The sequence below is a fragment of the Chiroxiphia lanceolata genome, chromosome 1, assembly GCF_009829145.1.
Source record: "Chiroxiphia lanceolata isolate bChiLan1 chromosome 1, bChiLan1.pri, whole genome shotgun sequence".
Classification (NCBI taxonomy): Eukaryota; Metazoa; Chordata; class Aves; order Passeriformes; family Pipridae; genus Chiroxiphia; species Chiroxiphia lanceolata.
The window spans coordinates 22,156,385-22,169,706 of record NC_045637.1 but is presented as its reverse complement, the minus strand read 5'-3'; the positions used below and the strand labels follow the sequence as shown (position 1 = coordinate 22,169,706).

General features: G+C 40.1%; 2 protein-coding genes across 6 annotated transcripts in view; one reads left to right on the top strand and one right to left on the bottom strand.

Moving 5' to 3' along the window:
- SPAG1 (sperm associated antigen 1) overlaps positions 1-589 on the top strand; it is a 41,838-nt gene extending 41,249 nt beyond the window's left edge. Inside the window, exon 20 of the mRNA XM_032689012.1 lies at positions 572-589. Within this exon, the coding sequence (XP_032544903.1) occupies positions 572-574 (3 nt within the window). The 3' untranslated portion in view covers positions 575-589. The remainder of the gene's footprint in view (positions 1-571) is intronic.
- A 3,690-nt stretch (positions 590-4,279) lies between these two features.
- The window catches only part of RNF19A (ring finger protein 19A, RBR E3 ubiquitin protein ligase), a 53,021-nt gene continuing 43,978 nt past the window's right edge, over positions 4,280-13,322 (bottom strand). For 4 of the 5 annotated variants that reach the window (XM_032689024.1, XM_032689034.1, XM_032689040.1 and 1 more), the window contains exons 6-10: positions 11,321-11,435; positions 9,165-9,326; positions 8,426-8,639; positions 6,866-7,090; positions 4,280-6,492 (exon numbers count right to left, since the gene is read on the bottom strand). In XM_032689024.1, the coding sequence (XP_032544915.1) occupies positions 5,802-6,492; positions 6,866-7,090; positions 8,426-8,639; positions 9,165-9,326; positions 11,321-11,435 (1,407 nt within the window). In that variant the 3' untranslated portion in view covers positions 4,280-5,801. The remainder of the gene's footprint in view (positions 6,493-6,865; positions 7,091-8,425; positions 8,640-9,164; positions 9,327-11,320; positions 11,436-13,322) is intronic. The other variant, XM_032689058.1, reaches the window with a different exon arrangement.

Below are 13,322 nucleotides of genomic sequence, written 5' to 3'. Positions count from 1 at the left end.
CCAGGAGGACAAGAAACCAAACTTCAGGATTAGAAAGTGACATGAAGGGAATAAACATGCCAGATTTAGCATAGAGGGGCCCACAGCAGGCAAGGCCTGCAGCCCTGGAGATAGAGGGTAGGGAGCAGCACAGACATCTGAGGAGGGAGCACAGCTGGGCACCATCACCAACAAGCATCTGTCCCTGTGCTTGTGGCTGCACTCCCAGGCCTCTGGGCAGCAGCCTCCCACCAAGGCCAGAGAAGCTACCACAAAATCCTAAACTCTATCTGAAAAGCTGTTGCAATCTTTTTACAAAGAAACAAATAATAAAGGACACAGAAATATAATTTATACATGTATATAAATAATATAAAACCTGTCTCCTCAGAAAAAAACACCTTTTTTTTTTTTTGCACAGTGAGTTCTCTGACAGCTGAGTTGGGTCTTGACTCTAAGATTTTGAACAACCTCAGAGACAACTCTTGCTGCCCCTAGTTCTCAACAGCACTTTAAAGTATCTATGGTTCAATCTAATTAAGTATATGCTATGCTACTTTGTTTTTGCAATAACTTTGAATTTGTCTGACAGTGACAAGGAGGAGATCTAGAGGCAGCTACTCCAAGCAGCTCTTTCAGCAGCACAGCCCAAGGTGTTCCTTCACAGCAACAGAATGCACCACACAATCCAGTTCCTCTACCAAAAAACCCTTTATAACAAGCAGCACAGCCCAAGGAAATGCTGCTGTGCACTGAATTCCAGCTCAAGTGAAAAAGGAACCTATGTGTCTGGCCAGGACTTGTCACAGCACCTTTTCCAATTACATCTTCACAAGATGGTTTCATGCCCTCAAAGATGCTATTCCACCTTCTCAAGTTTCTTTCAGCAGCAGTCAAAACCTACATGAAAACTTTATATCTCCTTAAAAAGATATTGCAAAGCCTTATGCGTGACCTGGTAGATACTTGCCAAAATCTCCTCTTTGGAGGCTGAGAGACTGCCCACAAGTTATACTACACTGTGTCTATAATGCTGGCAATAAACTAGACCTACAGGAATGGCCTCTTCTCCTCCTCTCTAGGGAAAGTATTGCACAGCCACTGTTTTGCAGAACTAAAGAAGGGAAGATGGCAACCCATCGTGGAGCTGAGGAAGCCAAACAATTTTGCACTGTTTTGCAGAACTAAAGAAGGGGAGATGGCAACCCATAGTGGCATTGAGGAAGCCAAACAATTCTGGTAGCACAGGCACCCTTCACACAGGCAAGTAGGACTGTACAAGACTGTGCCCCTTCCTGGGGAAAATCGGGGAGCTCCTCATTTAACATCACGTTCACCTGTCCACAGTCTATACCCTCAGTTCGTGTCTTATACCCTTAATATATAATAATATGAACAGCAACAAACCATAAATTGAGACTAAAGGATTACAATCTTCAGAGCCATCTTCCAAGACCTGGGGTCCTGTTCGGCACAGAAGTTCAGTGGTTTGCATATCAAACTCCCCCTGTGCCTCCCAGACAAGCTTCTTGGTTTACCAGGTACCCCATGGCCACTTTTCTCTGCTTCTCCTACCCTGTGAGACTGAGGGTAACAAAGACATCGTCACCACTCTGGGATTGTGTTTCTCACCAAGATCTGACCTGGGGTTCTTTGCCACTCACGGGGAGAACGTTTTGCTCCCACAGCACCACCAGATTATTAAATCTGAGAAGACCAGGTGGCTGTCACCTCTGAGGCTGGCAGGAGCAGCAGTCAAGGTGGTAACAGTGCTCTTCAGACCTTTGTAATTTCATAAAGGCATTCCAAATAAATCTCAGTGTTATTTCCAAAGTTTCTGCTCAAGATTGCCTCAATTTCACCTGAATTAGATGGAATATTAATGGTTTTTAAGTTCACTAACTCTAGTATTTTTCAACCTTCTACTTGATTATCCTTATTAAGCATTATTACCCATGAGAGTGGTGGCATTATTAAGTAGGCAACTATTTAAAAATCAATTTGAATGACTTGAAGAGACGTCAGTCAAAAATGTTTACATATCAGTAAAAAGTAATCAGCTCGTACATTCCAGTTTGTGAAATTGATTCAATGAAAGGAAGAATAAACAAGTCCAGATGCTTTACTACAAAAAAAGCATATGCAAACATCATGAGGAAAGCTTTTATGATGGCTTTTATCTATCTAAAATTGTAACTATCTCAAATATTCTCAGATATAGCAGACATTAAAATAAATTTCCTCAAGATCCACAATCTGACATGAATTAGTCAAATTGGCCAGGAATCATGAAAAAAAATTCTGAAAAAGAACCCCTCTGTTGGGAAATCAGATGTAAACTTGACCTTTCCTGTGGTTTATTTCAATGAAAGAAAAAGGTTCCTTTTTAATTCTTACACTGGTAGCTCTATAAATAAGAGAAGCATCTCCTGCATTAGTGTATTAATAGAAGGGTTCTTTTACTTTTTTATAGACTCAAGATAAAATTCAGTGCATTAAATTTATTGGTGCTTTATTTATTGCTGTTTAGACTGCCTTACACATGAAATATTACCTCTGAATAAAAAAGTCACAAAATGAATCAGCAAAACAGCTTTCTGCTAAAAACTTATCCAAAAGTGAACTTACCTTAAATGTCATCTCTTAATGTGGAATGTAAAACTGTCAGATTATTTCAGTGACTGAAAATAACGCTAGCCTATTGATAAAGTTTACTTACAAGAGTAAACTATATTTCCAATTTCCTGCACAGCAGAATTGACTTGAGAAATTAAAAGTTAGATTTAAACTCACTGAAATGGGTCCACCTCCCAATTCCCTGCTGTCAGCATTGAGTTGCACTGCTGCATATTGATGTGTCAGCCATTTCATAGGTGTACTGGATAAAGCCAAATCACACATTTTCAAAGCCTGAGACATCAGCAATAACTTTATTGCTGCTGCACAAGACATCAGACTCAAAACTGAACTGAAAGTAAAAACCAGAGGGGAGGTTCACCCTCTGCCCTATTGCACAGAGCAAATAACATCTGGCTTCAGAAAACTAATGGAAGTGCCTTATGAGATTGCACAAAACTTCACTTCCTCAGAGGTTAAAAACTGGAGGTCTTGAAGGACATTCACCTCCAAGGTGAAAGTCTGCACATGCAGTGACAGAAGCATGACTGGCTCACTGAGTCACTGCTGTTCCACTCTCCAGACTCTGCATAAAGAACCAATTAATGCCTCAGTTCATGACTGTAAAAGAGAAATTTCTATATAGGCCTGAAAAATTACATCAGAATTCACCAACTGGCATCAGATGATCAACAGCAAGTACTTTGTTCAGTTAATGCTGATCTTAATTCAATACATCTACTTCTCATTAATTGTATTTCTTAAATGTTCATACTGGGGGGAAAAAATATCAACCAGGAACAAAGGACAAAAAGGAACTGCTAACACCAACCCCCTACAAAATACAAGATTTTTGTTTACTTCCAGTTCAGAGTGCCTGATGACAGGGCAAAAATTGCCTGAATGCCCTGCTACACTTTCTAGAGTATGTGGCTTCACTTACCCTATTTCTTATTCTCTCTTTGAGCAGCTGTCACTGGAAATGGTATAAATAATGCTCTAATTGTAGCTTTAGAGCTGACCCATCATAAGAGTTACTCTCTTGTTATTCACTCTGACAGAAGTACAGCTTACATATGGGTTTGGGATGAGGCAGATCCAGCTCTGTAATGCAACCCCATCAGTTTTACTTTCTTACTTCCCAAGTAAGTGCAGGTGAGAAAACGAACGCAATGAACAGGCAGTTCAGCCAAGCAAAACCCATCAGATGTTACTCAGAAACTCTGGCCAATCTGTGGTGTTTCAGAATTAATTCTGTGCAGGTCATGTGAACTGAAAGAGCGTCACTTCAGACAGAGGAGGAGTTTGAGTTTAGCTCAGCAATCTGATCTGACTTGTGCTAAGATGATGCAGTTTTGTTTGAAGAGCAATATGCTCATGCCAGAGCCGCATCCCTCTCAGAAAACCATTTACTGTCCTGCCTGCCAGAGTGGCAGATCAGATTTCTTTTCATCTTAGAGAAAAGCAATGAGGTTGAAGTCTTGTACAAAATGCAACTGACTTTAGATCTTACATTTCCAAGTATCAGAGCACTCAACTTTCAAAGAACACCTAATAAAATAAAAACGTTTAAAGGCAACAAGAGATGAGAGCAGTCAGCAACTTGCAGGAAGAAAAGCTCCTGCTGGGAACATACACATTTTCATAAGGCTGATCAGCACACTAAATGACAGACCACTAGAAGTCAGTATTTAGACATTTATTTCAGATATGCAGTTTACACGCATATTATTGAGCAAAACTGAATTGCAAATATACAAATACTGTAACAAGCATTACCAAATAACATAACTGGCACTAGTGTTATAAGCCTATTACTGAAACTGGTGAGGATAAGTCATGGAAGAGGACTGCAGCTCATGGCATTTTCTTTTTTATCCAACCAAACTTCCAGTAGCACCATAATGGCAATACATGAAACACAAGACAGAACATTGTTAACCGTTGTGAGATTCACAATCGTTTTTTCCATTTTAGTGAATTACTTAGCAAAAAAATGTTAACAGTACAGGCGCTTTGGCCAACTTCAGCTTGTGTTCAGCTGTATATCTTTCATGTGCGAAAGAAAAAAAAAAAAGCCAGCATATTTGGAACCCATCTTTGCACTTGGGCAGTCATTGCACTGCACTTAGATTCTGGGACTGAAGACAGGCATGTCTTGCAAAGAGATGTCAAGTCCACTAAAGCCTGAGTGAGTCTTTGGTAGGCCAATAACTCTATTATATCTACCACAGTCATTTTATTCACTAGAATTTTATTTTGTGATCCAAGGTGGCCAAAGAGGACATTCTGGAAAACACTACAGTAAAATCCTCAAACGACCAGGCACTTCAAACCCAGTCTTTTCCAAAGGCACCAAGAATTGATGGGGCACCGATTTTCCCCCTAATGAAAGGTGACTGCATCTGCTTTTCTACAGTGTTTATAAATCACTCAATTGTTATTTTACAGTTTTTATACACTATATAGTAGCCTTACCTGCCGCATGATTGGTTGGATGGATGAATAGGTAACCCCACTGATCTTCCCAGGTAACGTCTCCATTCCACCATATATGAAGTACCAATTTCTTTTGTTTTGAAATTATGTAAAATGCCAAAACCCTGCTCAAAGTGTACACACATACAAACATTTCTGACACAGGCTACATCCATCTGTAGATATGCAGTTCATTCTACATGCACTCTAAATATGGTGTGTCCAGTTATGAAACGAAATTATCATTCTGAATATTCACTATTGAAGTATGTTTGTAGAGGTCTTTGCAGGTCTTCTACTTCCCTTAAATTTAAGAGTTCACACAAGAGTGGTTTTAAGTCACTAATGCTCATTTTATCCCAAACCCCATATTTTCCAAGTAAACAGTGCAGGACATATTATTCATTTCAGCATTTAACATATTAAGAATTTACCATTTTTTCTCTAAATACACCAAGTATATGCTTTCAAGCAAAGTTGTGGCAAAAATACAAAACATGGACGTATTTGTACTGCTGTAATGCACTTGGTTAAAGCCTGCACGCCTCTTCACACAGGTTGAAGATCCATATGAAGTATTTTGCCTTATCAGACAAGTATATAGAAAATGCAGTTGTATTAAAACCTTGCTTCTGCTGGTCACCTGAAACTTACAGAAGCCACTTGTAATTCAATCAGCTTTCAGACAGGGTTCTTTAGTGGCAAAGATTTTTGCAGCACTTACAGACTTAAATTTCAGTCTGAATAGCAGTGCTTAATTCCACAGCATGTTGTGAATGATTGTTGTTTGTTTCTTTCAGTGCTTCACCAACACCTAAATCTACATCTGTTGAAGATCCATTATTAATGCTTTCCTCAGCAATGTAACTCAGCTGTGGAACATCAGTGCTTGGGGCTGTTGGAACAGGCACAGGGATTCCACTTGGCTGTGGAGAGTTTTCCAAGCGATCGTTTTCCACCTCAGGGAGAACACTGACTGTAGTAAAGCGAGTATGATAGTCGCTGGAACCATGGCTACAGGAAGTTTTCATACTTTCCATATCTGAGCAACTAAACTCAGAGAAATGACTGGAGTGCGAATCTGCTACAGATGGAATACTATCGCTGAGAGAGGGAGAGTCAAATTCACTGGAGTTTGTGCTTTGCTGTTCCAACAGCTGAGCATCCATGTCCTCTCTCGTCTCATTAATCTTCATGCTGCTCTTCTTTCTCAGTTTACCTTTGCACTTTTTCCCCGCCGTGTTGTCCTTAGACCACTTGGCGGCGCCGGACTTGCCCTCCTGCGGGCCGGCGGAGGAGCAGCCGGCGGTGCCGCGCCCGGCAGCGCTCCCGTCCTCCACGCTGCTGCTCCCGCTGTGGTGTCGGAATTTGGCTGGCTTGGACTCGATATCCACCTGCACTTCCAGGCTGTTGCCCTCCCTAGAACAAGAAAGAATCCACGAGTGTAAGTGGTCATCTAAGCCAGCTAACATGGCAAACCAAACTCTCGAAGCTTTTCAACATACACAGCAAAAGTGAGAGAGATGTATCTTGTTTTAGAGAAATGTTTAACCAAATAAACAGCCCAAAGGAAAATACTAAGTCTGAAAGACCAAACACTTAATAGAGCTACAGTGATGATGCTCCTCTTCGGAAATAACCTTGGCAAAATCTAAGCACTCATAAATTCCATCTGTAACAAAATTTATGGTTTTGAAGTATAATCACTAAAGTAGAACAGCTGACGCATGCTTAGAATATCCTTTAATAAGCAAGGCTTATTAATATTCTGTTTTCACCACGTTTCTCTTACCTGTCCAAAGGGATGTAGGAGTTCAGAATGGATCCTGCCATTGCTTTGGTACTGGCATTGTCACTAACTGTTCCCAAGCTAACTGTGCCAGATTCTCCACTCAAACTGTATCGTTCTTTCTGCACATCTGCTTGTACTTCCAGTCTTTGAGAGAAAGAGAGAGAGTTGCATATACTGCCACAACAGTTAAAGCACAGTAGCTGAAAACTAGTGTCATCTTGCAGACTGAAATAAGTAAATAATAAGTCAGTAATAAGTGAAGTTCATGCGTTACTCCAGTACAGATGTACACATCAACCCTATGAAACAGGTTCTCTCTTCCCACTGTCAAAAATGACTACTTTTTTTAATAAAAAACAAACAAACAAAATCAGATTTATTTCCCAACAAAGCAAAATGTTATATTTTAATCAAAGGTTCTGGATTCTTTCCCTCCTGAGATTTATATGGACAACTTCCAGGTTTAGCTACATTTCTTTTGCAGATAGTGCACTATACTTCAAAAATGGAAAAACCAATCAGAAGGGTACGTAAGTTCACGACATGATAGTTCCCATGTTTCCCCTGCTGCAAAATTATTACTAATCAAATAACATGCAGGGAACTGTGTTCTGTACTCTGCTTTTCTTGTATTGTTATCAACTGCAACAGGAATAATAGAAACCTCAGCAATCTTAAATTGGGCTGAGCAGATAAACCAGAAAGCAGATTACAAGCTTTTTTCCAAATGTCTTGTTTATCTATGTTCTAACACTGAAATAGAAGTGGGTTTTTTTGTTTTGTTTTCCACTCCATCTCTTTAAAGAGGAGGGTATGTATACCTCACTCAGCAGCCACAGCTTGAAACATGTGCTCCAGCATAGGGGAACTCTTGATACTATCCTTCACTCTTTATTCTATATAGACTGGACTGCCAAATTACTCAAAATGAGCAGTGTTGGCACCTAATTTAAGGAGCAAATTCCACCCTGAACCCTAAACATTAACAATCCTTTCTAGATGCTCCCTTTCCCTTCAGGGTGCAGAAGAGCCAACAAGCCGAAACGTCCAAATTCACAGGAGTCATTGAGCACTAAGTGACAAGAAGCTGCCACCTGGGCAAGGCCACGTACTCAGCTGCCTCCCCTCCTGCCTGAAGTCCATTTGGAATCCACACTCTATCCAGGTGTTCTGAAGGCAACAGAAAAGGGCTTGGTACTTGTAGACTACTGAACAAGTCAATAGTTCTGACTTTGGGGTGAGATGCACCAGAGAACACAACTGCATAAGACATGAGGTGCCTCTCTCTGACTCCTGGGTAGAGGTAGCTCTCCTGGGAAGCAGGAAACAAGATCTCAGGCCTCACTCACCCTGAACAAAATTCAAGCCTTTCTTGGAGGATTGTGGTCAGCCTGGATCTCTTGAAAATCAAGTAAGTCTGTCAGGGATGAACTGTTTATCTCCCAGAGACAGTTCCTTTTAACAGGAACCAATTTCAAAAAACAAAAATCAGAAACCCCAGCAATACCACTTCCTCTGCCTCCATGCAGAGCAGGACAGCGTAAGAAGGTCATGTCTCACCTGTTAAAGCAGTTAACCATTGCGCTCCCCGAGAGGCTCCCTGTGATGCTGGCCCCAGCCAGGGCCATGGTACTCGCGGTTTCGCTGAGGTTGTCTCGGATGGCTCCTATCCTATCCATGTGGCTCCCACTTGCACTTAGGCTGCCAGTCAGTCCCCCAACACTTCCTTCTCCTATGCTAGGGTTGTGTCGTGCCTCTGCCACGGAAGTGGTATCTAGACAGAAACAAAGACGGCTTGTCAGTTATGGAAGTAGCGTTTAGTTGTTTCTAGAATGCGACCATGGAAACTGTTCCTGAAATTGTGCTGAGAAGAAGGATTTGTAAAACATACTGTCACAAAAAGAGAACTTTGGGGTAAAAAAACCAAACAAACCCCACAACCAACCACAAATAATTAAAAGAGACACCTTTCTTGGAGCTGCTATAGTGGTTATGCCTGACATCACACACTTAAAATACCAAGAGAACTCTGAAAGAGCAACATTAATGCTATCTTAAAACTTTTACATACGGCAAAGACTTGAGTCTGGCTTTGATTAAAATGGGCAAGAAAAGCTTTAATGCTTGTATTACAGCCTAGCCCAATATGACGGAGAGACACAACCATGACCTGAGAAGTGCTCTTTTCAGCAATGAGCAGAAGCAGCCCCAACTGCAAATAATTACTCTAGTATCTAAGGCAGCAAATATAAGTCACAAACTCCGTATTTACAGAAAACGGAACACTGAATTTCCTTACCTACAGCTGCATTTGTTCCACCAACATTTATATCATTTTCATCATCAAATTCTATTCTGACACCTTTTCCATTGCCAGCTGAGACACCACAGCCCCCACTTCGGCAGAGGGAAATTGGAACAACTCCATACACATAAGCCAGCATAATGGGAACACCAATACCTACAGAGGAAAGTACAGTCTTTCATTAAATGTGGCTTATATTTTAGAGCCTTTCATAAAGGCAATTTCATTCTCAATGATTACTTAATATTTCACACTTGAAAGAGGTCAGGAGGAAGTAAAATTAAGAAATATTGGTAAATCACTAAGGAGAAATTGACAGAAAAGTACTTTCAGCAGGCAGAACATCCTGTCAGCACTGATAGGAAGGGAAGCTTAATGATTGATAAATTAACACTTCCAGTATGTCCATACCATCTTTTACAAACAAAATTAAAGTATTTAAAGGTTCATAAAAGCTCCACTGCGGACTGTAATGTTTCACCTGAGAGGAAAAATAGCAGAGCTCTATTTCAAATGTTATTCAACTAAAAATGTTAGTACCTCTAATAAGGGGCTCATTTTGCATCCAATGAATGCAGATGGGGCTTTGCTATCAATTTATTAAGACTTAGCATTATTACTACTCTGGAATCTTTCAATATAAGTTTTCCTTAAAAGTAAACAATTCTGTGGAGCAGGGTGGCAGCAGTAAAGGGACACCAGTGAAAGGAACTGTGGGCTAAAGCGCACACAGATACACGCACTCCCATTCCACTGCTTCTAGTGGACTGTGGAAGTTACTCCTTTAGCACATGAATTAAATCATTCTATGGCTTTGCTGATGGAAGTACATGGAAGATACAAAAATGGCAGATTGAAAAATGGCAAGCTGGCACATTCTGAAAATTGGACAGAAGCACACCCAATAGAAAGGCTCCTCAGTCTAATCTAAAATAAAGGTTCCAATTACAGGAAGTCCCCTTCGCTAGAAATTTCTCATTATTCCAGGAGAAAATCCATTCATTATTTTGGAAGCCATATAATGCCCTGAGACTGGAGACCATGTGTTAATAGCAATGGGGCAAGAGCAAAACTCCACAAAAAAACCCCAACTGCTTTGCCTGAAAGGCCACATTTACCTCTGTTCAGAAACAGCTTGAAAGAATGAGGTAAAGCAGACCTATAAATGCAACTATCAGACTTTGTGCCCCACTACCTGTTGAGCAGGGGTCTGATACCACAGCAACAGAAGAACAATGCAGACTGACATGAGAGCTGTTTTTATGACTGGCATATCTGCATTTGCACAGTGGTCCAGCATTGATAACAAGCTGTTTAAAGCCACAGCTTTGGGGCCAGTTTGAACCATCACTTGCTAAAAGTGGTCCTGCCTTCCTGAGGTTATTCATTCCTTTCTGAGCATTGTTTATGGCACAAGGGGGAACACTGCAGACACAACCACATGTTCAGGGGACTGATCCAGCTTAAAACTAATGGTGTATCTTAGTATGAATCAGTTATCAACACCAGCTTTTACTGTGCAACTGTGAAGATGCCTGTGCTGCAACAGAGGAGAAGCAAGGCAATGCCTGGCAAGTCCACTCCTTCCAAAAAAATCTGGGTTTATGGTGATCTTGAAATTACTTGAGAAGGTGAGAAGTATTTTGTAAGGTGCAGCCTGATTTTCCTCAAATGCTACCCTCAACAATCATCATGAGAAAGAATGTGATAACAATTCAAACTGACTCTCAGAGCAAAATAAAAAATTTTTCAACTACTGTAATGTAAAGTGTAAGAGACACTGCATTGTTTTTCTGCTTTGAGAAAAGTTTGATACGAAGTTTCTAAAATACAAACAGACTCTGTGGGAACAGTTTTTTCTTGGTCATTTAAAAAACCTTTAAATACTTCATTCTTAAAAGCCAGACACAACGATGTGGAAACTCCAATTTGCAAGATAAAAATTACTTTTAATTCTTCAGGAAATACTGCATCAAAATCAAGTACTGTATTCTTCATTCTGCCCCAATAAATACATAACCTCAGACTCCTCCTTGTCTCAGTTCCTTCACCTATAAAAGGAAACTACAGTGCTTATCTCAGCTGTGTTATTCATGAGTACTTCTTTTTGCAAGGTGCTACCAAGACATAAAATAGTAGTATTTGCTTACCTACAGTTACTGCAGCTACAACTGGAGACACAATTACAGATAAGGTTACACCACCTGCTATAGCCAAGTTTCGCTTGTGCTTTGAGATGTCTTTGCCTTCATATCGATTGTGAATCTTGGAAGGAGAAAAGAAAGGGTTTTTAGAGTATTTCATCAATAATACATTGCTGCAAGAATGGAAGAATTGACATCATTTGGAATCTGTACTCTTCTAGAGAGATCACATTCCATGTCATGATTTATTTCTCATCTCAAAGAAAATAAAATTTATACATATCTTAATTTTAGGCAACTACTTAGAAGTCCTCCCATCCAGGAACTAAGCATTTACTTTCAGCCTCAAGTTTGAAGAGCTAAATCACTGAACAGCTTTGTTTGTTCAATCGTTACTCCGGCTTACATGGATGTGAAAAGCAGACAAACTTTAAGGATAAACAAACTGACACATCTGATCAAACTGACACTTCTTATTTCCAGTCATCTCTCCCCTGAACAATACAGAGTGAAACTTTCACAGACTACTAGATCTATGGAAACAGGCTGACATAGCATCATGAGACAGCCTTCACCAAACATAATCTGGAAGGAGGGGAGAACGAGAACTCCATTGCTCCAGCTGTTGAGACAGGAAATGTTTTTGCAAACCTGAGCCTTAGCTGTGCTACTGTTTACTGATGAATCTGCAAACCAAACCTCTTACTGATGGGTCAAGTCTGCAATAACTCTGAAATGTGACTGCCTCAAACTTATCTGCCACTAATCCCACATGAACCTGAAAGGCCTTCAAAGATCACTGTTTCGCAGAGATTTTTTGTGCATTTCATTTACTCTCTCTGGGAATATGGTCTCTCAGGGATATGGACTTTATTTGTTGTAGTTCTCAGTTAAGATACAATTACAAAGGAACAACAGTAGCAAGATCTCAATGGCTGTCATAAGGCTAAGCTAATCCTCACTGCATCCAAGGAGGAACACAAAAGGCAGTATCGAGAACATAATGACAAAAAATGAGCTGGATGTTGTGATTTCTAAATTACCATGTTACTGAATGTTGTGTTTTCTAAAATATAATCTCAATTAGAGATTTGGTAGGGTAGTTCTCTTTGGAATAAACAAAGTATTTGTTGGCAAGACAGGCCAGGAAGGGCAGAGAAGGCACTGTGCTTTGTGCAAAGAGAATGCATATACTTGCTCTGAGGTACATGATACAGAGAGAGAAACATAGAGTGAGGAGGCACTTGAATATGAAACATGTCTATGGATTAAAATGGAAAAACTGAACATAAACATTCTCTCACAGTATGAGTGTGTAAGAATTACAAACCCAGGAAAATCAAGTTTCACAGGGCTCTGAGCAATTGCCGGGATCATCTCAGGTGCTGAATTTTACTGTTATGGACAATTTTAACTCCCAAAACAGAAGGCATACATAAAACAAACAGAGATATCCTTAAAGGCTACTGGATTCCTTAAACATAAAATTACAAAAACCAACATAAAGGAATGGAAGGAAGAGGTTATAGAGAAGAAACTGATTGAAAACATCAAGACAGAAGATTACAGTGGTAGAAATTACTATGAAATAAGAATCTTCTGAACACTGAGTAAACAATAAAGAATAACCGAGCAAAAATACTAGACCAGAAGAGAGATTTCAATAAACACAGAAAACTGCTAGGTTACAAGACTTATATGTATAATAACGGAGCACTAGCACTTCCTGAAGGTAACTCTGTCAAAGCACAAGCACAAATTCTTCCAATGAAGCAGACAGACAGTGTTGTAAAAGAACAATGAAGCTTCCTTTACCAAAGCAGCAGCAGCATTAAGAAAACAGAAAGTGGGTCAGATTACTATGAATGGGTATAAAGGAACTGCATGAAGGTGCCAGGCCAAAATCAGAAAGGTTAAAATAGAGGAGACAAAAAGCAAGGGACACCAAAGTCAAGGAGAAATTATTCTACAAGTACAGTGCTAGTAAGAGGAAGACCAAATTGGATCA